The sequence below is a fragment of the Copadichromis virginalis genome, linkage group LG22 (genome assembly GCF_057382275.1).
Source record: "Copadichromis virginalis isolate Kocher_CV1m ecotype Utaka linkage group LG22, C_Virginalis_male_GT1.1, whole genome shotgun sequence".
NCBI lineage: Eukaryota > Metazoa > Chordata > Actinopteri > Cichliformes > Cichlidae > Copadichromis > Copadichromis virginalis.
Window position 1 is genome coordinate 21,262,586 of NC_140638.1, and position 26,000 is coordinate 21,288,585.

Sequence of the window (26,000 nt, forward strand, 5' to 3'; positions counted from 1 at the left end):
GCGCTCTCTTTTCTCTCGGCTCTCGTTTTGCGTGTTGGGGGGATGGGGCCGAGCCGAGGATGAGAGACTTCAAATATTTACCACTTGGCTAACTAAATATCTGTTTTTAGAACCGAGTTTCCTTCCTTGCACTTGGACATATAAATACACTTCGACTACGGATGAGTTTTGGTGGAATTCTGCGAAAAACTAAGTGGAGTGTTTGTGCGTCCACGACACACGCTTAAAAAAAGTCGACAAAATGTATTCCTCTGCTGGAGGTAAGTGCTGCGGCTAACGTTAGCATCGGCTACGTGATGCGGCCAAAGAAAACTGACGATAACGGAGCGGCATTTTTCTGTGCTGCATCGATGAAGTGCTTGCTATGTTCCGGCTTCACCCAACTCGTTACGATAAAACTCAACAACGGCTTTGACGAGGAACGTGTCGTCCCAGTTTTAAGTGTTTTAGTACTAGAGGCAAGCTTAGCTAGCTTCCAACAACAAGCTGCCGCTAGCCACGCTAGCTTCAACGGCACCTGGTTTCCCGAACTTGTTTTTAGTTAACTCACTGCACTTTCACCAAGTGGGGGTTGGCTGGCTTATGTTTTCTTAACAAATCACACGAACGTAAACGCATATCATTCATTTTCTCGAACTGAAGCGCTAAACACACTAGTTGAAGCAATATTTCGAGGCCGACCTAATCTCATCACCAGTCTGGGATACGATTAGCCTGACAGTTGAAATCGCCACATTTACATATGTCACATTAATACACCAGCTGTATAAACGCACTAACGCCACCGGATCGTATTTTCAGTGTAACACCGGCTTTAAGACACTAAACGATATAGGAGAAGTCTGATTAAGTTTGACGTTAGGTAGAGTGATAGTTAAGCGACTGAGCCGCCTGTCGTTAGTCAGACAGACGCTGTGTTTGTGTGTGTAGATTTGCATACATGCGTATTTCATGTGTGCGTTTCGGGTTTTTTGTCAGCTGGCTTTTTTGGCGGAATGAAAGAGAGTACAGACGACATCAACACTATGTTGGATAATTTTTTCCCCACTTGCAGTTATTTTAACGAGGATGTTTTGTTCAACCAAAACACGACTCTGTGTGTTGAAGCAGTTTATTTCTAGGGGGAAGGGGTGGCTTCATCCGTTAGATTGCCAGCTGCTCAATACTTTTTGCGTGTCTATTGATAAGACTCCTGTGGAAGTGATAAGAAAGGCCTGCTGGGATGTATCTAGTGTAATAAATGAGCAGCGCTCTCTTACTGCTTACTACATAAACAAATGGTTTTGTTATGTTAAGCAGGAATCTTTGGTTTCTGGCCTGTACTATGTTATTAGGTGTACACATTTGTCACTCTTTATTTTAAAATACAGTGTGTATCAGACTGAGCGGATCTTTGAGCATTTATAACATGTTATTTTTGTTCTCTGTAGCTGCTGAGATGCTTGAGGGACCTCGTTCTACTGGGTCAGTAAGCTCTGGTAAGCTTTTCCCATATTCGGGCTTTAACACTTTAAATTGACCCTAGTAGTGGTCCAGTGTAAGTGGCAACATTTTTTTCTCGCACATCCTTCAAGCATCACAATATGTACTCATCTGAAAAACAACAGGACCTGATAGTGACACCATCCAGCAAAAAGCATATAGGTATTTTGATTCTGTAAGTGAGAGTCTACAGAAGATGCTTTTCTCTTCAACTAGTCAGCACTAGTACACCTCATTTTGTGCGCTTATGTGCAGAGCACTTAACTAAAGGGCACTTATTAAAATCCACCATATATTGCTAGGCTTTATTAAAGGTTTTCTGTTTGAATGAACAGCGCTGGAGCTAAAAGATAATGCACTGAAGGGAATGGAGTGTGTCCTGACTGAAATAACTGAAGTTGCAGATATTGCCGAGCTTGTCCAGCAATAATGAGAGCTGTGTGCATCTCCTACAATAAGTTGCAAAAATGTTAACATTTAAAATCATCTTTCAGGGTATAATATAGTGATTTGATGTAGATTTGGTACATGTGTTAATGTTGTTGTTGTTAATATTAATAAGAATAATTCAACTACTGTATCAAAATAATTACAAATGTGAGATTAAAAAACGTTTTTCTTATATCAACTTGTATATTATTGTCAGTGTGGCTACATAGTGTAGTGGTTTACTGATTTGGAAAAAAAGAACCCCTTTGGGGATGGGCCAGGAAGGGGTATCCAGTGTAAAAAACAAAAACATAATTTAAAAAGAAAAGGTGACAAATCAAACATGTTAAGCTGCCTGCTGTGGTGACTTGTTGTGAATAAAGGCACAGGTGAAAAGTAGCTGTATTATTTATTATTTTTGTTCCAACAAAGAAATCAAAAAATATGAAGAAACATTTTTTTCTCAATTTGTTTAAAAAAGTAAATATTAAATTCCCCAGAAGGCTTACTGCAGATAAGTTAAAACAGTCAAATTATGAATGAGAAAAATAATCTGAGCATTTTAATCAAGTTTGAAAAAGAAATTATACAAGTTGCCTTTTTTTGTCTTTTTTCTTTGTAATTTCAGTTACATTGAAAAAAATTTTAATTGAAGTTCTCTGAAGAATTTATTCAGTGGTGTATTTATACTCCGTATGAGCTCTACATCCACAACTGTGCGGTCTGTTGACTAAAACTTGTTCAAAATGACAGCTGCAGCTTGTGCTTTTTCATTTTTCTAGGACAGCCTGAACACATTTGTGAAAAGTCACCCATTATCACTGTTTTAGACAGATTGTTAGCAGATGAGGCACAAATTTACAGTGGCTGATTTTGTGATGGCTAAATGTTTAAAGCAGAGTCCAACCGATTGCTCAGCCAATTTTAGCTATTTGCCAACTTTCAGTATCAGCAATTATAAAATCAGATAAGTTACAGAACAGGCGAGAGAAACACCCTTTCAAACACGTTCTGAATGTTGATGGTGTATAGCTTGTCCGCTAGTGGGTACTCTGCAGCTTCCCTGCAACAGTGTTTGGGTCACCATAAATGAAAGAAGGAGCTGATCTGAGCAGAGTCAGGCAAAGCATAAACTAGCAAATAAATAAATATACATACAAATTTTTTGTGTGTTTGAAAGAATGAAAATACCAGTCATATATTTGAGTTTAAAATACCCCAATATTGGCTTCAGTCTTCAAAACCCTACATGAGTCAGGTTCTAGGTCAGAGATGGTGTGATGAAGAGTTAGCGGATGTCAGATAAATTATTTATAATTTTGTTTGACTTCTCTGAAACACTGAATCCTGCAGCTGCTAATAGTAGCAAAAGTATCAGATGTCACCCAGATCCCCTCCACTGCCCCCCATCCTCAGCCACTGTTCACAAACATACAGTTTTGTAAACATAGATTTGTTTTTCTGTGTGTTTTGGACTTTCGTCCACATGTAAACGTTGTTTCAGATCACCCAAAGCAGCCTTTGCTGCTTCCAGGGGTGAAGATTCACAGATACTGTGCTTCTGTGTTTGTGTGTTGACGAGGAAAACTGACATTTTGTCTTACATTCTCAACATGCCTCGGTTTTGTTTTTTGACATCAGACTGTGAAGCGTGTTATTGTATGTAACTGGCCAGCGTTCCTGTACAGTTAGGGCTACATCATCACATGTTGCTTAGGCATGTTCATCACAGCGCTTGATGTCACTTTGTTATATTTCATGGGGGAAATCCTCGTTTAACCCTGGAGAACCCATGGGGTCAAATTTGACCCCATGGGTTCTCCAGGGTTAAAAAAAAATCCCATGCACACGTGGACATAGCTTTGGTGTGTACCCATTTGTGAAAGTACTGAAATCAGCTGACATGTTGTACCAGATGGAAGAAGTTTTATACAGAACCTTTTATGCTGAATCAATTGAGATGCACACACTTGAATTTGCTGCAGCCCTAGCATAGGAAGAACAGATTGGTTCTGATTTGGAGCTGGGGAGGTCCAAATACTACGATACTGTTTATCAACAGGTGACACTTTTAGTTTTCCTAGTGTAATTGATGGAAGCAAAGCTACAAACATTCGGAGGATTATTCAGTGTATTTGGATAATTAAGTCAGTGTCCTGGAGCTGCAAAACCATGTGGTGTTGTTTAAATTATAAATTGAGTCATTCTGTTTTATTATAATATTAGTATAATATTTTCCAAATAGCGCATATATAATATCCTTGAAATGATGCCAGTTAGAGCTGATGGGTAAGTCATATTGTTAGTGCACATTCGTGATGCTCCTGACTTTAAAAACAAAACAAAAAACCTATTTACCCCTACAGTACATCTTGATCACTTGATTAAAATGATCATACTGCATTATGCACACTGTTATTACTGCTTATGTATGCCTAATCTCTGAGAATTTTTTCAATTGTTTCTTTCCTAACCCTAACCCACTATTAGGCATTATTATGTGTATTCCAATTAGTGGTGCAACGGATCAAAAATCTCACGGTTCGGATCGGATCACGGTTTTAAGTCACGTATCGGATCAATTTTCAGATCAGCAAAAAAAGAAAAAAGACAAAAAATTAACATTTACTTATTCACTTATTGAAGTATTTTTTGCCTGTTAAAAACATTCAACTCAAGACTCATTCCACGCAATTATTAAAAAACAAAAAAATTATGGTTCAATATAGGGCAGTATAGGGCTTTGTATCTACCACCCAATTCAATTCAGTTTTATTTATAAAGCACCAAATCACAAAAACAGTCGCCTCAAGGCACTTTATATTGTAAGGTAGACCCTACAATAATACATACCGCTCATTATATCGCACTCCGCTGTGATATAATGAGCTGTCATGGTCAGGTAGCTTTCCGTTGCCCTGGAAGTCCACTCATTTGTAGTAGTAGGGCAACAGAAGATGCCTGGGACAGTTCAGCCATAACTTTAAACATTTCCTGCTCATACATGCTTGGAACGATCTTGCCACTAAAGTGGACGCGCAACAGGATATTATAGTGTGGCTCAAGCACGTTCATCATAGTTTAAACCCCTTGTTTTGCACAAGGGAATACGGCCTCCCGTCTGCAGCTAAACACCCCAATAGCTTTTGTAATAGCTTTAGCCCGGTCGGACTGGGCAGGAAAGGACTGCTTAAATACCGCAATTTCCTCTGCTCCTCCACTTGGACTGCTAGCACTGGCCATAACTATCGCTTGACAGACCGACCACGCGCACCATACACATACTTTTTTTTCTTCTTTTTTCGAATCTTCAGATCACGTGCGTCCCGAACCGTGGAGTGGGATCGGTTCGGATTAGGGATCAACTGTGATCCGTTGCACCACTAATTGCAATGCAAACCAACAGCAGATTTTTGTTTTACGTTTGATTTAGATCAGTGAAACATGCTCCAATTCGTTTACATGTGCAACCACAACTCTTTGTTTATAAGGCAGTTTATTGCTGGTTGGGTCTTAAAGGTCTTTTTGATGCCATTCTTACCATTTATTTTGTTGCTTCATTTGATTCACATGTTTTAGATCCCCCATCTTCCCCAGTGCCAGAATATGTGTTCAAGCCACCATCACGGCCAGACTTTGGCACCATGGGCAGGACAATCAAGCTCCAGGCTAACTTTTTTGAGATGGAAATCCCCAAATTGGAGGTCTATCATTATGACATTGACATCAAGCCTGAAAAATGCCCCCGGAGGGTCAATCGGTATATCCTTGTTGATATTTCATTATCGTTCAGCAGATAATTACCTGGGGCATTGCTGGTAATTTGTCCATTTCATTTTCTTTTCAGGGAAATTGTGGAGCACATGGTCCAGCACTTTAAAACACAGATCTTTGGTGATCGAAAGCCGGTGTATGATGGAAGGAAGAACCTTTACACTGCCATGCCCTTGCCAATAGGCAGAGACAAAGTATGTATTCCACACATCAACCTGTAACAGTAAAAGCTCTATTTTGAGTACAAAACAAAAAAAGTATGAGTATTTCTGCAATATGACTGCATTGTATCTCTTCATTTCCTCCCAACTGATCACACAGGTGGAGCTTGAGGTAACTATTCCTGGTGAAGGGAAAGACCGCAGCTTCAAAGTAGCCATCAAGTGGGTGTCCTGCGTTAGCCTGCAAGCTCTGCATGAGGCACTGTCAGGACGGCTACCCAGCGTCCCTTTTGAGACTATTCAAGCCTTGGATGTGGTCATGAGACATTTGCCTTCTATGAGGTACATCAGAATTTCTGTCATTGTCAGTTATAGTTTTGACTCTTTATTTTATCCTTTTATAATACTGTTGGCTTTCTGCTGGTGCTTTTCTTCTGCAGGTATACCCCAGTGGGACGCTCTTTCTTCACTCCTTCAGAGGGATGCTCAAACCCTCTTGGTGGAGGGAGAGAGGTGTGGTTTGGTTTCCACCAGTCTGTCAGGCCGTCCCTTTGGAAAATGATGCTCAACATCGATGGTAATTTTCACAATAAGATTCATTTCTCATGCAAAATGTGTCTAAAGTTGAGCTTTTTCCATAAGCTGAAACTCTGTGTCTAATTACTTTCAGTTTCGGCCACTGCGTTCTACAAAGCCCAACCTGTAATTGAGTTTATGTGTGAGGTCTTGGATTTCAAAAGCATAGAAGAACAGCAGAAACCCTTGACAGACTCTCAACGAGTGAAATTTACAAAAGAAATCAAAGGTAAGATAAACGTAGGAGCTCATATTTTTAATGATTTTGGGAGCTTTGATGTATAAAAAAACATTTATTTGTGAGTTCAGATTCTTATCTGATACTTTTTTAGATTATTTTCTCATCAATTTTCTTCAGATACAGGTTGTAAATAGTTTTTTTTTTTCCCAATTTTGGTTTTTCTCTAAGCGTTACCTGCTGCTGATTTTCTTTTTAGCAACTATAACTGACAGCATACATATTAAAGTATTCTGCTACAGTAAAGAGGTGCAAATATTTGAGTGGAAATTAGTTACTGTCCAAACACCTTTTAGCTCACATAGGCTACGTTTACACTGCAGGTCTTAATGCTCAATTCAATTTTTTTTTGATCAAATCCAATTTTTTCGTCTGCCTGTTCGCACTGCAAATAAAATGTGACAGCAAACGCGCTCTAGTGTGAACCCTCAAAGTGACCCGCATGTGCCAAAGAAGATGGCACACGCAATGCACTCTGCTTAGAGCCAGACCAAACAGTATTGTTTCACTGATGGCCCTTAATATAAAGACTTGTTTTGCACTTTACGTTTCCCAATTTTGCTTTAAGTTATAAAGTTATTTTGTTATTTACATATGGCCTAATAATTATTCTTATTGCTGTTTTAGAGCGGAGCAGTGCTTCAAAGGATAGTTGCAGATTTCTGTCAGAATCTGCAGATTATACAGTACAAATAAAATGTTCACGTTTCTCCAACGTTGTCTTCCCAACAGTTTCACTAACATCTACACTGGATGGCCAGGAGGCGTTCGCGATGTCTTCTCGGGCGCTTCTCCAGCGCTGATAATTGGCGTCTGTCTTGTGTCACTGACGTAAAAGACGGATTTAATGCGATCACTTTCTAAAACATCAGATATGTATCGGATTCAGTACCACGTACGAAAGTGACCCAGGTCGGATTTGAAAATATCGCATTTGTGCTGTTCACACTGTCATACCATGATCGGATATGGGTCGCATAAGGTCAAAAAAGTCGTATTTGATGCGCTTTTGCGTGCGGTGTGAATGTAGCCATAGTTTACCTTACAAAAAAAGCAGGCTCAAACAAATGTACTTGAATCATTTTCTAGTATGTTTATAACTTCACCAGATAACAGGAAAATTATTCTCTTCTCTTCTGCTTTGCTCAAACCAAGGCTGCTGCCTTTAGCTACTTGTCCATTGTTAGCTTCTTTAAAGTGTCCATGTTCAGTTGGCTGAAGGTGATTTAAATGACTGGTTAGGTTTGCTGTTATGAATTTTCCCTTAATTTTATTTAACAAAAATGTTTATGTTCAACCTTTGTTTCCTTTTATTGTGATTGCTTTATTCAGGCCTGAAGGTTGAGATTACTCACTGTGGGCAGATGAAGAGGAAGTACAGAGTGTGCAACGTGACAAGAAGACCAGCCAGCCACCAAACGTAAGAATGCTTTTTTAAAAATATCATTTTTCAATTAAATTTTAAAAACAAGATAAATAGCATGCTTAAAATTCAAATATCAGGTTTGCTAAAGGTTTACAACAGCAACAACAAAAAAATCACCTACAACTGCATTTAGCCCTGTTAGATTAACTGCAAAATACTATTTAAAACCAAACTTTCTGTCTAGATGACTTGTCATGATTATAAGTAGTACAAATTTGGAAACACTGGTCTAAGAATATTCCTGCTGACTGTAGATTTAAAAGGTTTCACATGTTGAATGCTTTTTTTTTTTTTTTTTTTTTGGGAAATCTTTAGGTTCCCTCTGCAACAGGAGAATGGCCAAACTATAGAGTGCACAGTAGCTCAGTACTTCAAAGACAAGTACAAGCTCATCCTGCGATACCCCCACCTGCCATGTTTACAGGTGGGGCAGGAGCAGAAACATACCTACCTGCCTCTAGAGGTAAGCATCATCAACCTCTTGTTCACCAGCTAGGTGACTTGAGATTTTTGTTTTTTTGTTCTTCTAAATGATTTGCGCGTGTCCGCCCCAGGTGTGTAACATAGTGGCAGGACAGCGCTGCATCAAAAAGCTGACAGACAATCAGACCTCCACTATGATCCGTGCCACAGCCAGATCGGCACCAGATCGTCAGGATGAGATTAGTAAACTGGTGAGTTATATGAACTGTAACAGACACTGTTTTTAAAACTTAAGTTTTCACAAGTTTGACACCATTCCTGCAACAACAAGTGAAGGAAAACAGAGAATGTTTACATTGTGCCAACGGCTACACTCAAGTGATTCATCACTGATGTTTGCCCAGAGTTCTAAGGCCAATAGCAAGCACTGCCAACATGATAAACTTAAAAATTAATGGGTTCAGTGAGGCCAGTGCTGGAAGGACTGCTAATAAAGACAACAAAAGTCTTTGAGATTGATGGTTGTAGTGAACTGCTGATGAATTTGCTCATTGGTATAGAATGTTTACAATCATAGTCCATAATATTAGGGCTGCTCAATTAATCGAATTTTAATCACGATTACGATCTGGGCTTTCAACGATCATTAAAAATGACTGAGCTGATTAGTAGCCCCTCCCTCATTTATCCGCGACACCTTAAAGGCCGTCTGTGAAAATATTGTCGGGCATAAACCGGTCCGTGGCGCAAAAAAGGGTGGAGACCGCTGATTAAGAGGGCCCGAGGGAAGCTCGGAAAGCTAAGCAGAAGTTATTTGGAGAGTGACTGCCGTTGGTTGAAAAGAGAGTTTAAAAAAAAAAAAAAAACTTCAGTGGTGTTGCACACCATTTTACATTATTTTTTTAAAGTTATTGTTAACCCTTTAAAGCCGGTCAGAGCAGCACGCTCCGTTTTGCGTAACTATTTTTAAATCCCTGTAGAACCTGAACCGTGTAAGCTAGCGCAATAATTTGTTTTGCATATGAAACCGGAGGAGTTGTACTTACATCTGATGCCATCAGCTTGTCCTCGGTCACGGTTTCGTTCCACATATAGCTTTGCAAAAATTGCATAAAAAGCGCTTGCAGGAACAAAAACATAATATTCCAGAAACACGCTTTGCCGTTCCTATCAGCTGTTCGTAACCCTTCCCACAGTGAAATGATGCACATGCTGTTTTCTTTGCAAATTTGCATCATAGGATTGTTTTTTGTTTTTCCTGCAGTATATAAAAATTGGTGTATCTCCAAAATAAAACTATGAAGACACTCAAAATAAATTTCCTGTGGTGGGAAACTATTTTTTTGCAACTTTATTGTATTTAAAGTTTTGAGGGATAAGCCTCTTAAATTTCTCCAAGTAGAAATATATGTAAACAAAACAAAAGCGATTTTCAATTTTTTTTGTAGTTTATTGCACTTTTTTGCAATTTATGTAATTACTATGGACTTAATGCATACATATTATTAAAATATGGGCTATAACAGTTGTATTGATGTATAGCAACTTGAAATGCTCCCACAAATGGCACTACAGCATGTAAAAAAATATATATATATATAAGCTCTGGTGGACTTGGTTCTATGGTAGGTCTTAAAGGGTTAAATAAATATCGTCAAATAATCGTGATCTCAATTTCAGTGAAAATAATCGTGATTATCATTTTTGCCATAATCGAGCAGCCCTACATAATATTATGATTATCATTAATAACAATACAGATTACCTTTAATATGAAATGAATAAACATGAATAAAAGAAAATAAATAACTTGACTAAAATCTTAAAGTTTGCTGTATTATGCTAATGAGTGTGTGTGTGTGTTTATTCAGATGAGGAGTGCCAACTTCAACGCTGACCCTTACGTTCGTGAGTTCGGAGTGATGGTTCGGGATGAGATGACGGAAGTGAATGGCCGTGTCCTACAAGCTCCTTCCATACTGTATGGAGGCAGGGTATGTGTTAATGTGCTTTTAATGCATGAATTACTTTATTCGTTTTTATTCAAGTAACTTCATCGTGGATGGTGTGATTAGCACTTATGATGTTGCTCTCATTGCAATTTGCAGAACAAAGCAATAGCCACACCAATCCAGGGAGTGTGGGACATGAGGAACAAGCAGTTCCACACTGGTATTGAGATCAAAGTGTGGGCCATTGCCTGCTTTGCGCCACAGAGACAGTGCACCGAACTCCTACTTAAGTAAGCGCGATACATTGAACGTATGTTATCTATCATATGCAGATGTATGTCATGCCATCGTGTGTGCGTGTTATTGTTTGATAGTAGACAGCTTAAGGCTTATGGTGCCGGGTGTGTTTAAAAAGTTGTAAAGCAGAGCGTAGGTCCTGTACAGAAGTGCGTAAACACAGTCACACAGTCCTTTTTGTTTTTTCTGTTAAATGTTGACCAAGTTTACTGTGCAAATATAGTTCTGTGTAAAAGCACGTGCCAACTACATACAGCTGTGCTGTGTATTTACAGTGTGTAAGCCAGGCTTTGTTTACGGCATTCATGTTATTTTTGTATTTAAGCAAGTCAGTATGTCCTGACTTTTCATGGCACTCACCAAGACTGACCAGCTCCTTTTTAATTGAAGTCTGGAAAACCAAACTTTCACTGTAATTTAAAAATAAATGTTAGGAAAAGCAGTCCAATGGGATAATTTGAAAACTTCATACAATGTATCTAAGGCAGGCAGGCAGCTCTCAAATGTCATCTAACCTAAACTAGGACTGTGTCTTAACCCGTTTATCTTTAAATTAACAAGATCTCCACCTGTCAGAGCTTTCACAGATCAGCTGAGGAAGATCTCTCGAGATGCAGGAATGCCTATCCAAGGTCAACCTTGCTTTTGTAAATATGCCCAGGGAGCTGACAGCGTCGAGCCCATGTTCAGGCACCTCAAATACACCTACCAGGGCCTCCAACTGGTGGTAGTGATCCTACCAGGGAAGACACCCGTTTATGGTGAGGGATCTTCTTTTACTATGGTATTTATTTTGTCTGAGAAATTTATTTTTGTTTGATTGTTTCCAAACAAACAAACACTGTGGCTTCTCCAGCCAGGTGCAGTTTAAATTTACCATTTTAAAAGCCGCTGGTGTGGCTCTTCACTCAGAAACAAGTATGGTCATTGTTGCTTCGCCTGGATGCTTGCATTTAGCTCTGTAAAACAATTTGACACTCAAGGGCTGTTTTCAGAGTTTCTCTGAGTTCCCTTTAAATCTAGGTTAAGTGGTTAAAGTTGTGACATCACAAACAGATGTGAAAAGTATAAGCCTGCTTTGTAGAGAATGAGAGTTGGTTAAAGTGATTGAGTTTGGGTAAAGTTAGGCATCATGTACTTGTACAAAAGTATCTCATTTTGATAATTAAACTCTTATTAATAACTGAAGCATTAACCTTTTATAAAGAACAGAAATCAGGGAACAGTTTTATTCATGTTATTTATAACTCTCCTTGAACCTGAAGGGGGTCTTTAATTAGTCCCTACCACTCCAACCGCATTCTGCTGCAACTTCAAAGACGACTCCCCACTTCTAGTGTATCTGAACATGCTGCTGCGCTATTGCCTGCTCAACAAGTTTTACTGCTTCTGTATCTGCTTTAGAAGTAAACCACAAGAAATTACAGAAAAAGTTATATACTCCGCTTCATTTTTGAGCTTCAAGTTAGTTATTTTAAGTCATTTGTGCATAAATAAATAAAACAGACATTTATCCTTTACGTAGAAAATACTTTTAGTCAGCTTACTTATGTGCACTAAATCGTCTGGGGCAGATTGTGCAACACTCCATTTTTGTTTTTTATTATAGCAGATCAAATTATATCTCCCCCTTGTCCTGATGTGTTTTTAGCTGAGGTGAAACGTGTTGGGGACACGGTTCTTGGCATGGCCACACAGTGCGTGCAAGTGAAGAACGTTCAAAAGACGACGCCTCAAACTCTTTCCAACCTGTGTTTGAAGATTAATGTCAAGCTGGGCGGTGTTAACAACATCCTCCTCCCACAGGGCAGGTTAGTGGAAATTCTGGTGAATTCTTATCATGAAACTAATGAGTTGCTTTTATATTTTTTCAACACATGAAAGCTATGCCATTGTGTTAAACTTTTTTATGTACATCTACTGTTCTAGGCCGGTGGTGTTTCAGCAGCCAGTGATCTTCCTTGGTGCAGATGTGACACATCCACCTGCAGGAGATGGAAAAAAGCCCTCTATCGCTGCAGTAAGCAACAACACATTACGACCTACCCTTCACAATATGTTATATTTTTGTGTGTGTGTGTGTGGACTGACACAGAGTAACAAGATACTGTGTTCTAGCTTAAACACACACTTCACATATTATGCAACAGGACAGTGACATCACTGCCTCAAAAACAAGAAAGAAAACTGTTTGACCTCCAAGCTCATCCTAATCAAAGTGTCATCAAAATGTGATAGACTGAGAAAGTCCAGTTGTCTGTCATGTTTTTGTTTTTGTTTTTTTTGTTTTTTTGCTTGTTTGTTTTCATTGTAAAAAACTATGTGGGACGGGACATCAAAAGGATGAAGCATCTATCACTATCATTTGTCATTTTCAGTAAATCCTTTTTAATGTGGTCATACCTGTTTTTGGTCATTCCTTCTTTTCATTTTAGGTGGTTGGTAGCATGGATGCCCATCCCAGCCGGTACTGTGCGACAGTACGGGTGCAGCAGCACCGCCAGGAAATCATTCAGGACCTGGCTACCATGGTGAGGGAGCTGCTGATCCAGTTCTACAAGTCCACCCGCTTCAAGCCCACCAGAATCATCTACTATCGGGATGGCATCTCTGAGGGCCAGTTCAACCAGGTGATCCATATATCCAGGACCACACAGAATAAACTATAACAAACAGGAAAAGTGATTGATTTTCCTTATGGACTTGTGCTGTTGTAGGAAATTAATTGAGCTGGCAGAAGTTGCTGTTAAATGTTAATCATGCTTTTGTTGTACATATATTGTTTTATGGGTTACCTTTAAGATCTTACGACTTTGTTGCGTGCAGGTTCTTCAGCATGAGCTGCTGGCAATCCGGGAGGCCTGCATCAAACTAGAGAAGGACTACCAGCCTGGTATTACCTTTGTGGTTGTTCAGAAGAGACACCACACGAGACTGTTCTGTATGGACAGAAATGAGAGGGTTAGTACTCTGTCACTGCTAGTGCTGGGAATTTATGAATGATCTGGGTCAATTATTAACTGAGTGCATACAAGTTTAGGAATAGAGTGATGTAAGATGCTCTCACCAGTGTCCCTAATAATGCTTCAGAGGAAGTTTCAAAGATTTTTAAGTATCCCATCATCATATGCAGTCACTATGAAATGCAACAACTTGTCTTATAACAAAAACTAAAAACAATAACTGGGATAATAAAACACCTTGACACACTAACTTCTTGTCTATTAAAATGTTTATGATCCTTCAAGGTTTTAAATGGACTGGCGGTACATTAATTAGCTGAACTCTTGCTTTATCATAATCAGGTTAGAGCTCTAAAGCCAACCAACCAGATGCTCCTGTATGTTCCATGATCCAGGCATAAAAATAGAGGTGATCTAAACCTTTGTGGTGGCTGCAAGTAGAGTGTGGCACCTTTGACTTTATCTCCTATCGTGCTGCAACTCTATTCTTGTTGTTTTTCTTTTCTTTAGTCACTGTGGGGATTTTCTTGTTGTGTTTCATGGTTTGGATATTTTCATAGTTGAGAAATTTGGCAAACTCTTGTATGTATGTATGTATGTGTGTGCGTGCGTGCGTGTGTGTGTGCGTGCGTGCTTTTTCTTTTATATTCACCAGCTTGGGAGGTTTCAAAGTAATGTAGGCTTGTTGGGTCAGAGTGCACTTAAGCAATTCCAGCTTAACAAGCATTTCCATGGATGTCAAAGGAGCTTGCAAAGAAAGGCAAGCTCCTTTGACTACAATGACCTGGATGACTGAGAACCTTCACAGACATTTCCATGGATATTTTTTTTATAGGTTGGGAAGAGCGGCAACATTCCGGCAGGCACCACAGTGGACACCAAAATAACTCACCCATCAGAGTTTGACTTCTACCTTTGCAGTCATGCTGGCATTCAGGTAAAAGTCAAGTTGGATAAGATGTATTGATAAAGGCGTCTTCCACTGTGTTTTCTAATGAAAGCAGATTGTGAGTTAAAAACAACCCATTATACCTGACATCTGCTTTACTTCCGGACAGGGAACCAGCAGGCCGTCTCACTATCACGTGCTCTGGGACGACAACCACTTCTCATCAGATGAACTGCAGGTCCTTACCTACCAGCTTTGTCACACTTATGTGCGCTGCACCCGGTCAGTGTCCATCCCAGCACCAGCTTACTATGCCCATTTGGTGGCTTTCCGGGCTCGCTATCACTTGGTGGACAAAGAGCATGACAGGTGAAGAAATTAAAATCTCTTAGTTTGCAGATGTTTGTCTCCTTGTTGGAAAAACTGACAGTTCTGCAACTTTTTTCTCTTTCAGTGCCGAGGGCAGTCACACATCAGGTCAAAGCAATGGGCGTGACCACCAGGCCTTGGCCAAAGCTGTTCAGGTCCACCAGGACACCTTGCGCACCATGTACTTTGCCTGAGAGCACCCAACTCCCAGGAAGGCGTGGGTGAGACATCACTGATGGAACGCACTACCCTCCGCTGTCTCACTGTCAGCTGTAGATAACATTACAGTGGTTTCACATTGTGATCTCCCTACCAGACAAACATGTCAGTAACCCAAATGTCTACAATTGTACTTAAACCCACCAAAACCATTCCAGCAATTAGACTGTAACATGCAAAAGAGTCATTCTTTCTTGAGGATTGAGCTGGAAGAGGCTTTATTTACATGTCGTGCATTAGTTGTATTTGTACTTGTTATCTGTTTAAAAAAAGGGTGAAAATTATGAAAAGACAAGGCAGAGTTTGTATGTTAATAGAAGAATTTTCTTTCTTTCTTTTTTTTTTTACTAGCAGGCGGAAACAGTATACAGTGGGGTGGTTTCACATTTCGAAGAAGCCAGTCGCCCTCCTTCTCCTTTTGTTTTGTTATTAGGCTCTTGGTGCTTGAAGGGAGAAGGCAAAAATCAAAAGATGTGGGGGTCCATTAACTGTTATATGCCTAATGATTTAGTCCTCCCCACAGACATTATTTATCAGCCTATCAAAGCAAAGTGCACTGACCAGGATGAGCGCTTCAATCAGGACAAAAGTACTTATATATATATATATATATATATATATATATATTGAGGGTTGTTTGTGTTTGTTTTCCCCCACATAGGGCACTATGTGATGAAAAGTGCCATTTAAGAGTATCTTCTTTCTTTTTTCTTTTTTTTTTGCCACTTCTATGTAAAACAATGAATTTTTCTTCCAGTATTTGTCCTCTTGACACTGATGATCTTATTATGGCAACTCTGTTGACAGTTAATGATCTTGACATCAGATTTGTTTAACCCCTGAATCTACACTTTTTAATTTATTTTTTTTTAATGAAGCTCTTTTTGTATTTAGAAATTTGGGGGGGGGACAAACATTTTTTTTTCCTCCTTTGCCCCACTGTTAAGTCTGAACTGACAAACCAGTGACCTGAGATGTAATATATTGGGACTGGTTCCCAGTAAGGACACATTTCTAATGTATTCTGAGCCATGTTGACAAAAGACACTTGATTAGGAAGTCACCATAGTGGGGAACATGTTAAAATCTGTGTGATTCCCATCTGTTCTTACAGACTTTTTAAAATTTGAATAACTTCTCCAATGGATATGCATGTAGCTGGCTCATGTTTTAGACATTTTAGGCATTTGTGATGATTGTTTATTTCTCCCTTTATACACATCAACCCTACTTCTATTTTTTTAATGTATATAACACAGGATCGTGTATTCTGCTGTGTCATTTGTGTGGCTTGTCGGTAACCAGGCATTCGGTACAGTGGAGTCAAAGCTGCAACATTTTAGAGTTTAACTGATTGAAATTCCTTAAAACCTCTTTAACGTAGTGTTTGCTCCAAGAACTAGGGGCTGTCATCGCACAAAAGCTTGGGTTTTATGCAAATGACTTTTTTGTGAGACTTTATACTATTTAGTAATGTTGGTAATAAGGTATATTTTGAATAAGCCTTCAGTGGAAGCTGCTGAAAGATTATAGTTGTTTTTTTTTCTTTTTTAAAAAACTGGCCCACGTGTTAAAAAAATTGTCTAAATTAATATTGTCTTTGTATGCAGATAAATGCAAATATATGGCCTTTTAAGACTGTCATGTCTTACTAATAACATTATTATATAATAATATCCCACCTAAGTTTTACTAATGCTATAAGCAGGCGAATGTTGACATAGTCTTGAGTGGAGGCGAGTAGTTTATCTTTTCTAACTATGCATCATTTTTAACCAAGAGATTTAGCAGTGGGTATCTCACATGAATTGGAGTCATTTCTAGAGGTAGATAATCAGGGCTTTTTATGTTGTTTTTAGCATATTGCATTTAGTAGCGTTTCTTAGTGCTTATCAACGTCTTCATACCTTTCTAATAGGATGAAGTATTTATGTGGTCATTTGTAACATTGTAGATTTTATAGCCTATAAATTGGGTGGATCCTTTGTAACACACAGTCTTTCCTAGCCAAACAAGATTATGAACTTTTACATGATGAATATTAAAAAAAGAAATATATAATTATATGAAAGCACAAAAGGACATCTCGATTCTAGGTGCTAGATGTTTTCACTGTAAAACACCTTAAATCCTCACTGGACTGGTCCACAAGTCTCCGTAGTTGCATGCTAAAAAACAAGTAAGCATCATAATGTTTTGGATCTTTTCTCTCCCTTTGATGACCTCTCTATGGTTCCCTTTGTACTCATGACCTGTAAAAGCAACTAGAAATCCGACTGACTGTGTTTGTGGGGCATTCTGAAAATTCTGTACTTGATATTTACTGTTATGATGTCAATATTGTTCTTATCGGTGCTGGTCTCACAACATGTAAATTTGGATGCACTTTTGATAGCAATGGTGTGACTTTTATAGATAATCAATTGAAGCGAGAGGCTCGGCCGTTTTGCGTGACGCCGGCGTAATTGTGTGGAAATGGCCGTGTGTACTACCTCTTGTTACCTGTTTTAAGTGTTATGGTAACATCACACTGCTGGCCATTTCTGTATAATTACCCCTGCAATCTATCTAATTGGCGCTGTTTGAGTCTTGCATCTTGACAGAATAGGTTTTAAACGTTTGCTGTGCTTGATGGTGAACGTGCTTTCTCAGTTTGTGGTTAAGCGATTTATTTTTTAACTTTTTTAATTTTTCACCCTCATAGTTTTGCTCAGACTGATGAGAGAATGTGTGTTTTGAGTGTTGAGCTGTACGACCAAATTCCTGAACTGTGTTTGTACCTACACACAGATTTCCCTGCTTTCTTTCCTTTTATTCTATGCACCAATAAGAAGCAGCATTTTTTTTTATTTTATTTCTATATTGAATAATAACTCCTTTGCTTTTCAGTTGAGCAGTATGCCATCAAGTATGTCACCCATATTTGGTCTGATAATTTTATTTCATTATTCAAAAGTAGAAGGTACAAAGTAAATGTACCCAGTTGGTGCTGTGTGTCAGACTAGGGAAGTAATCTAGAAAAGACTGCCCACGGATAGATTGATAGAGCCTGAAAACTATCACATAGTACTTGTTGATATCTGTATGAAAATGACACAGCCGAAGATTTATGTCAAATTTCACCCCAGAGCATTTATTTCTATGTACAATCATGCATTTAAGTCCTTATTTAAGCTTTAGGTTTGTTTTGATCCAGTCGTCTCGGTCAGAGTAGGTGGATCAGAACAGATGAATTAATCAGGAGAACCCCATCTTTGGCTCTGTACTTGGAAATGTGAATGTCTTTGTTCCTGTGTGATTGCAGGCCTTTGTAACGCGACCACAGCTATCTTCACTTACTCGAATGTTCAGTTCTTAGACTGTTCCTCAAAGGGACACGTCGGAATATAGTGTAATAGTTGGAAGTCATTCTCTAGAAGTTAACCGTCATGTATTGTTGACAGATTGAATCATTGTTTCCTGTAACAGCACAAACATCAGAAACTGACTGGCTTGTAACTTTAAGCTGTCTATGTTTTTTAAGAGATGACTTTGAACTTGTTTCCGCTTCTTTACGTTTTACATTACCTACACCAGCACCTTATAAAACCTGGTCAAAATGGCTTTTTTCTCCCTATACTTAACAAACAATATTCGACAGTGTGTTTTGTTTTGTTTTTCTTTGCACTAAACAAAGGACTTAGAGCTAGTCATGTATTGAGAGTGTTTATCAGGGGGCAGGCTGGCAGCCTGGATTTTTGGATTTTGGTGGCTTTTCAAAATAAAAGATGCACAGTCAACAAGTGTCGCCAATCATAGGCAGGAGATTTGCGGGGGGTTTGTAGCCGGCTCATCAATGCCACAGTGTTTGAGTATTAAGGTTTGACACGGCTGTGACAGCCATGTGCACATTAAGTTGTTCTTAGTAAGGCCTCTTTTTCTCTAAAATCGCTACAAACTACACATATCACAACTCAGAAGAGGCTTTTCCTTTTTCACATAAATCATCTTCGTCACAATAGAACAGAATACTTTATTGTGACTGTTACAAGAACAATGAAATACAGTATGAGCTCAGTCAAGAATGTTTAACAGACCAATACTTGTAGCCTGGATGAATGTGGCAATGCTTTTCAAGTAAAGTGGAGCAGTGAGGCTTTCAGAACAGCTGTAGTGCTGCCCCTAAAAACATTCTCAAACAAGGCAATTAAATGCACACATTCACCTCACTTTGGCTGTTTTCCCATTATCTTTTGGAGTGGCCAAAACGCGGATAAAGCAAGTTTTAGAAATAGCTTTTTCGTAAACTAAATGGCATATCATAAGCTATTTTAATCAGCAAATTATTTTCTCATAATTTTCTTTAGTTTTTAAGAGGTAATGATAACATTTCTCCAAATGGTAACCATCAGCCTTTGCGTTTTTGTTTGTTTGTTTTTATTAATAGTATTCTTTTTAATTTATTTTCATTTTTTTTAATGGTCATGGAGTACAAAATTAAAGCCGGCTTTCTAATGAAGCAGTCCCCTTACATGAATTAATTCCATACCATTACCCTCTGTATAGTAATGTCTCCTCTTTCTGTCGCTTATCTGTCTCTTGTGGAGAAAATCTTGCTGTTATAAAGAGATCTCTTGTAGAGTAGATCCTATTTTCCTAGCTCCATATATTAAAAATGAATGTAATTAGAACCTGCGTGGTTTGTAATGTTGTATAGGCTATCCATCCAGTACATTTATACTCATCTTTGCATCTTATGTACAGCCTTTTCTTTCTGTTTTCTTCTCTTTATTTATAGGCTTTATTAATTCCAGAAAGTATTGTTTTCTTCTTCTCAGTCATTTAAATATTGCTCATGTCACAGACCATATAATCTTTTTATTTTTATTCTTTCTGATATGAAATGAAAGTAGTAATTTCACAGTTGTGCTGTCTTTCTCTGGATGTTGGCTACTGTACTTTTAGGAGACATATGTTTCACACTGGTGCAAAGAGTAGCCATCCTTTGAGTCCTGGCATCATACTTGTGTGAGGTGCTAAAACATAAGCGCTTTGTGTGTATATTAGGTGGTTTGCGTAGGTGTGTGATCTCATTTGCTGTTCGATTTTAAACGTATGCTTAAGCCCTCGGGTCTCGTATTCCTGTCCAGCCCCTACAGAGCTGTCTTGTAAAATCCTCCCTGAATTATTACATTAATTAGTGCAGTGCCACATAAATGCAGAGAAGCTTTTTGTTTTAAGTGTTACTTCTGTTCCTTTTTTCATTTGTATTGCTACACAGCTGGGTTTTTTGTTTTGTTTAGTTTTTTAGTTGTTGTTTTTTTTTTTAGATCTATAACTGACCTATATATACATGGCATATACATAACATCCCGTTCCTGTGTGACATAGATTTTTTTTTTTCTAAATAAGCATCACTTTTTGTCTCTGACAGTTATGCCAATGTCCACTCAATTATCTGTAACCATTTGCTGCCCGTTTGGTATCCATAAAGTTTGCCTGTATTCTTGTTTTAGCTACAAGTGTCAACAATTAGTATAAATTCCAGTGGTGTACCAATAAGGAAAGACCTGTTCAATTCCATTGGATGCAGCTGTTTCATTCACTTTACCTTGGATGTGTTTAAGACATCAGTCACACAGGCCTAGAGACCAGTTGGGGACTGCCTGGCAACCATTTTTCAATGTGGTTGCTGGAAGTTTCTTTTTCTTTGTTTTTTGTTTTGTTTTTTGCGGTCACTAGGTCAAGTTGGCTGCAAAGGGGTATACAGCGCTAAGCCAAAATTCTCCTTGTTTTGGTTGCTAGCACATTTCCATGGTCGCTTCTAGTTTGCATGGGAGATGCCAACTTGTCTGCAAACACTTAGCAACCACCACCAAGCAGTAGTGAAACTGTGAAAAGTGCGACACAAACTGGAAATGGTGCTGGTTTGCCATCAAAGCAAAAGATGTGACTTTTAAAACGTGTTGGTTTCAGCTAAAATTTCACTTTTACTATGACAGTTTTTGTTTTGCATTGCACTTTTCACAGTTTCACTACTACTCAGTGGTTAATTGGCAAGTGTTTGCAGACAAGTTGGAATGTTCCATGCAAAATATAGGCAACCAAACTATTCACTAGAAAGGTTTTGGTGACAGCCAGGAACTTCCAGCAACCACTTAACAACTAGTTAGGAATAAACATTGTTCCCTGGCCACTTGAGGTTTCCAGGGATCGCCAACCACTCTCTAGACCTGTGTGACTGAAGCCAAAGAAACGGGAATGCAAGATTACAGTGTTGGCCGTACTACTTTGTTTCTAATTAAACATCTAGTGGAAAAATGGCCAGGAAAATGTCTTGATCATAAAAGGATCAATCCCAGTCATTTTGTTAGCACTTGAATTTTCTTTATCCACGGAATATTTTAATGTCAAGTAGATGGTTTGGTATGCTCGAACTGCACTTTTTTAAATCATTGCCTGCTGGATGCCATTTTATCCTAATTTCTTGTCTATAAATTCTAATTGAATATAGCTATTTCTGTGCATTCACAAGTGAACTTCTAAGCTCCTCTGGCAACCAGCAGGGTGCAGAAAAGCACACAGTAATCTGGCAGCTGTGGCATTGACAGGTGACACATCTGCATCCAGGTGGCTATTCAGGGTTAGGCTGGATGACGTAGTAAATCAGATCTAGACTGAGGAGAGCCGTTACAGAACTTAACCAAGCCATCACCATTAAGCTGAACTATATGAATCCAATCATGCAAGACTTGTGGGTATTTTTTATTTGTATTTTTCCAAGCATTTTTAGTCTTGTGAACGACTTGGCTTTTTATTTACTGACTTGGATAAAACTACCTCAGAGCAGTGTCGGGTGCTAGCTAATATTATCCCTAATTTATGAGTGACAACAAAATGAAGAAATTGTAGTGACCAAACCAATGAAAGCCAATATCACATCAAAGCACTGTCTGTTTTGGGGGGTTTTCACCCTTAATAAGTAATCCTGCATGGACTGGTTGGTTGCTTTAGTTGGTTACATTTTACCGGACCAAATTTTTTTACTATCGGGAGTCTCATTGTTTTTAATGTGAGTCGATGAAGACAGCCAAGCACAATCTAGGACTCGTTCACGTGTAATGCTAACTATAAAAGATGTCTGGATCTTTTAAAAGGTGCCATCGTAATTGCTAATTCATGACATGTTGATAATCCAGCAAAACCTGTTGATTTTAAAAAGACGTTTGTAGTGGCGACGAAGGTTTGTGGAAAAGATGTATGCACAGCAATAAATTTCCTGAGCGTGGGCTGCAGATTGTTGGTGTTTTTTCTTTTTCTTTTTAAACCAGTCTGTCCACTGTGGGCAGGCTTTTAGTTGGCAAGACAAATGCCTGTGAGATCAGACAAACTTAGTCTCAATTTATGGAACCAGCTTCTTTTTCAGTTTTTGTTTTGCCAGCAAGTTTAGAAATATCAAGGCTTCTTAGTGAACAGAGCCACGCTGTTATCACATGCCTACATTTTTTTCAACCCAAACTGCAATAAAATCCAGAGTGGATTTCCCCATCTGGTACTCGCCACACTCAATGCCATTATTTTTTATTATTATTATTATTATTATTATTTTTCATTAACAAAGGGAAAATCCACATCTGAATACACTTCACACAAAGAAAAAGAATTGAAATCTGACGGAAGGCACACGCGAGGTCGTGTGTGGTTGTTGAGTACAGGTCGTAGCCTTTTGTCGGATCTCTCTCTCTCTCTCGGGTTTTGTGAGTCCTTTCAAAATAAAGTTTTGACTAAAATCTGTCATGCCGCATAAAAAGTAAAAAAGAAAAAAAAGTTTTAACTACCATGCAACCTCGTGTGTAGATGCTGCATAGAACGATCAGTATTTGTGTTTTGCACTTTCAAAGCGGTCTCAAGAAAAAGAAAAAAAAAAAAAAGGAGGCCCATCTGAGATTGGGCTGATAATAAGAATAAAACTGACGAGGTATTTTACGCTATCAATAGGAATTATAAGGAATAATATGACTCGGAGGAGCTTTTCTAAAAACGTTGATATATCTATATATTCATGAAGTACCTCATAAGCCTGATATATGCTGCATTGACCTTTTTTTTTGTTTTGTTTTGTTCTTTTAGTGTGCTTCATATTGTCCAGTAACATAATTTTCCCCTCTAGGGGAGGTTTGAATGTCACTTCAGGCTGTGCCCACGCTGATAGCTCTTCTTGTAACATGTTACACCATGTGGCCAAATAACGTGTCATTTATGCAAGTCATAATGTCAATCAGAATATTCCTCGTCTCATTTCTGCGTCCTTTTCTATTTTATTTTATCCTTTTTTTTTTTGGCATCTTCCCTGCATGTGCGTAGCCAAAAAGGAAAAAAAAAGAGATTGGGTTCAGTTAACCAAGGGTTGACGTGCACCGAGCAGCTGTGGTAAAGCGCGACTGTTGACTCAGGCACTGACATGTAAGGGCTGTATCTGCTCACCCTGTCCTCCACCCCTCCATCCCATCCCGTGCACTTCCCTCCTCCACCCTGACACCCTTTGTCTTAAAATAGCCTTAGATCTACAAGTGAGGTTCCTATTTGGCCTTAAACAAATTATGCACTACAGTTTCACAGACTTGACAAAGAGCTCGATTCCAATTTAGACACGCTTTCTTTTAAGACTTCATGTTATCTACCTCCTGAGAATGTACAGTCTGTCCTGGAGTTGCAGTTGACTACAAAACTTTTTTGTTGTTGTTTTCTGACAGAAGATAATCAAAATTGATACAAAATTAACTCAGAACTAATACCAGGACACTCCTTTTTTTCTTTTCTTTCTTATAATTATAAGCCATGACAGAGAAGCAAAGTGACCAAAGTCTCTTGGCAGAGGTAGCCCTGCAAAGCCGCGTGAATTCAAACCTCCCTTTCCTCCTGTCATTTTGAGCTCACTTATATTTTGCATATATTTTAGTTTCTCTATCTCTTTTACTCCCTTATTTAAACCACAACATGCCAAAACTGAATTTGCTGTCATTCCTGTTCTGGTGAGGGTCTTTTGCTCATTTCATATGTTTCAAATCCACTGCTAAGCTCCTTGTTCTTGTTATTGTAAGCTTTGATTTCTCTTATACGTTTTCTTTTTTTTTTTCTTTTTGTAACAATTATGCTTACAGAACACAAGATATGCTGTAAACCCTGTTAGGACATAATGTGAATACGTATCACTTAATATAGTTCGCTCTTTGGCTTGACTGTAAATTGCATTAATTAATAAAAATGTTTGAAAAAGGTTTTCTGCTGCGTTGTCACTTGATGTTTTCATTCCTGTATTTTCATATCCTGTCCAGTTTTGCTGAACTGTTACCAGAGAGGAAGTAGAAGTTCACATCAGAGGGGAGAAGGCCTGATTCAGATACCTGTAGACTGAAACAAGATGACTACACTATCAACACTGTCTGTGAAGATGATTATGTGCCAGTAGAACAAGCAACACAACAAAAAATATCACATCAGCTGAGTCAGGATTGTTTTATTTACTTAATTTAATTAAAGTATCAAAGCACAATATGCATTAAAAGAAAGGACCACTCCAAATAATAAATAAAACCAATGAATGGAACATCTTTATTCATACTCTAAGAATAAATCCCTTTCCAGGTGGTTCTTGCATGAGGTCAACTGTGTGAATCTAAACTGGCTGCCTTGTTTTTGTTTGTTTGTTTGTTTGTTTTGTTGTTTTTGTTTTTTAAGTGCACAATAAGTAGGGGGCCATGAATGTGTGGCCCTATCATGCTCCGTATCTGCATTGCTCTTCTGGCACTGACTCATTTTGAGTCTGGCTGCCTCTACTCGGCCTCCAATATCTATGGGCCAGATGGTGTAACAATTGGGGCCACATCTGGCCCACATAACACCCGCCCCTGTCATATTTGAGTCCTAAGAAAACCAGTGGAAATGAACCCTAAATATCAACTTAAAACTCAAGGCAAGAAAAATGAAGATAACAGAATTTTTCACATAAATATTTTATGGTTTATATTAAAAAGATTGAATGTAAAGAATATACATTTTAAAGGGCCTTGAACTTCAACGATTGACCAGGAAGCAAAATGCTCCACATGTCCACTGAAGACGAGCAGCGCCCCCTGCAGTTTGTGTAAGTGAAAAAGCTTACAGCACCTGGTATTCCCAGGCGGTCTCCCATCCAAGTACTGACCAGGCCCGACCCTGCTTAGCTTCCGAGATCAGACGAGATCGGGCGTGTTCAGGGTGGTATGGCCGTAAGCGAAAGAAGTGCACACAAACTGACCTTTTATACATGCCAAACACCCCTTTTATTAATGCTTCAGGAGCACTTCTCAGACTTTTGTCTTGCAGATCGTCTCCAAACAGTTTGTTTTGTTACTTAAATAAATGCGGTGATTTTAAGAGCCAACTGCACGCTATTCCGATCTAAGATCAGTGACGTGTTACTCTAAACAGCTTTCTATGCTGAAGTGAAAAGTTTACCGTAGGAATAAATGTTTCATCATTGGATGGAAAACGTGTTCAGAATCTTAATTGGCGAAAAAAGTGGTATTTGGCATGTATAAAAGGTCAGTTTGTGTGCACTTCTTTCGCTTACGGCCATACCACCCTGAACACGCCCGATCTCGTCTGATCTCGGAAGCTAAGCAGGGTCGGGCCTGGTCAGTACTTGGATGGGAGACCGCCTGGGAATACCAGGTGCTGTAAGCTCTTACACAAACTGCAGGGGGCGCTGCTGCTCTTCTTCTTGTTTGCGTCAAACGACAAATTGCAGAAAACAAACCGTTTCTTAAACTTATAATAGCTTG

At 38.8% G+C, this 26,000-nt stretch overlaps 1 protein-coding gene and 2 non-coding genes across 3 annotated transcripts; 2 read left to right on the forward strand and 1 right to left on the reverse strand.

Moving 5' to 3' along the window:
• The first annotated feature begins 29 nt into the window (after positions 1–29).
• ago2 (argonaute RISC catalytic component 2) lies at positions 30–24,456 on the forward strand. The gene is made up of 20 exons (XM_085445087.1): positions 30–260; positions 1,431–1,478; positions 5,491–5,671; positions 5,759–5,879; positions 6,007–6,188; positions 6,287–6,423; positions 6,517–6,651; positions 7,993–8,080; positions 8,402–8,549; positions 8,641–8,760; positions 10,381–10,503; positions 10,618–10,751; positions 11,335–11,519; positions 12,410–12,569; positions 12,688–12,778; positions 13,194–13,388; positions 13,585–13,719; positions 14,557–14,658; positions 14,780–14,979; positions 15,065–24,456. The coding sequence occupies exons 1-20, from the start codon at positions 242–244 to the stop codon at positions 15,171–15,173; spliced, it is 2,613 nt and encodes an 870-aa protein (XP_085301213.1). The 5' UTR covers positions 30–241; the 3' UTR covers positions 15,174–24,456.
• An 876-nt stretch (positions 24,457–25,332) lies between these two features.
• On the reverse strand, positions 25,333–25,451 carry LOC146683313 (5S ribosomal RNA). The gene has a single exon (XR_014917773.1). It is a non-coding gene; the product is annotated as a 5S ribosomal RNA (ribosomal RNA).
• A 332-nt stretch (positions 25,452–25,783) lies between these two features.
• On the forward strand, positions 25,784–25,902 carry LOC146683314 (5S ribosomal RNA). The gene has a single exon (XR_014917774.1). It is a non-coding gene; the product is annotated as a 5S ribosomal RNA (ribosomal RNA).
• Positions 25,903–26,000: the final 98 nt, after the last annotated feature.

What these genes read in the sequence shown, in the direction of transcription:
- ago2 (XM_085445087.1), top strand. An exon ending in ATTTACAAAAGAAATCAAAG is followed by an intron (nt 6,652 to 7,992) that starts GTAAGATAAACG and finishes TGCTTTATTCAG; the next exon opens with GCCTGAAGGTTGAGATTACT. An exon ending in GCAGTCATGCTGGCATTCAG is followed by an intron (nt 14,659 to 14,779) that starts GTAAAAGTCAAG and finishes ACTTCCGGACAG; the next exon opens with GGAACCAGCAGGCCGTCTCA.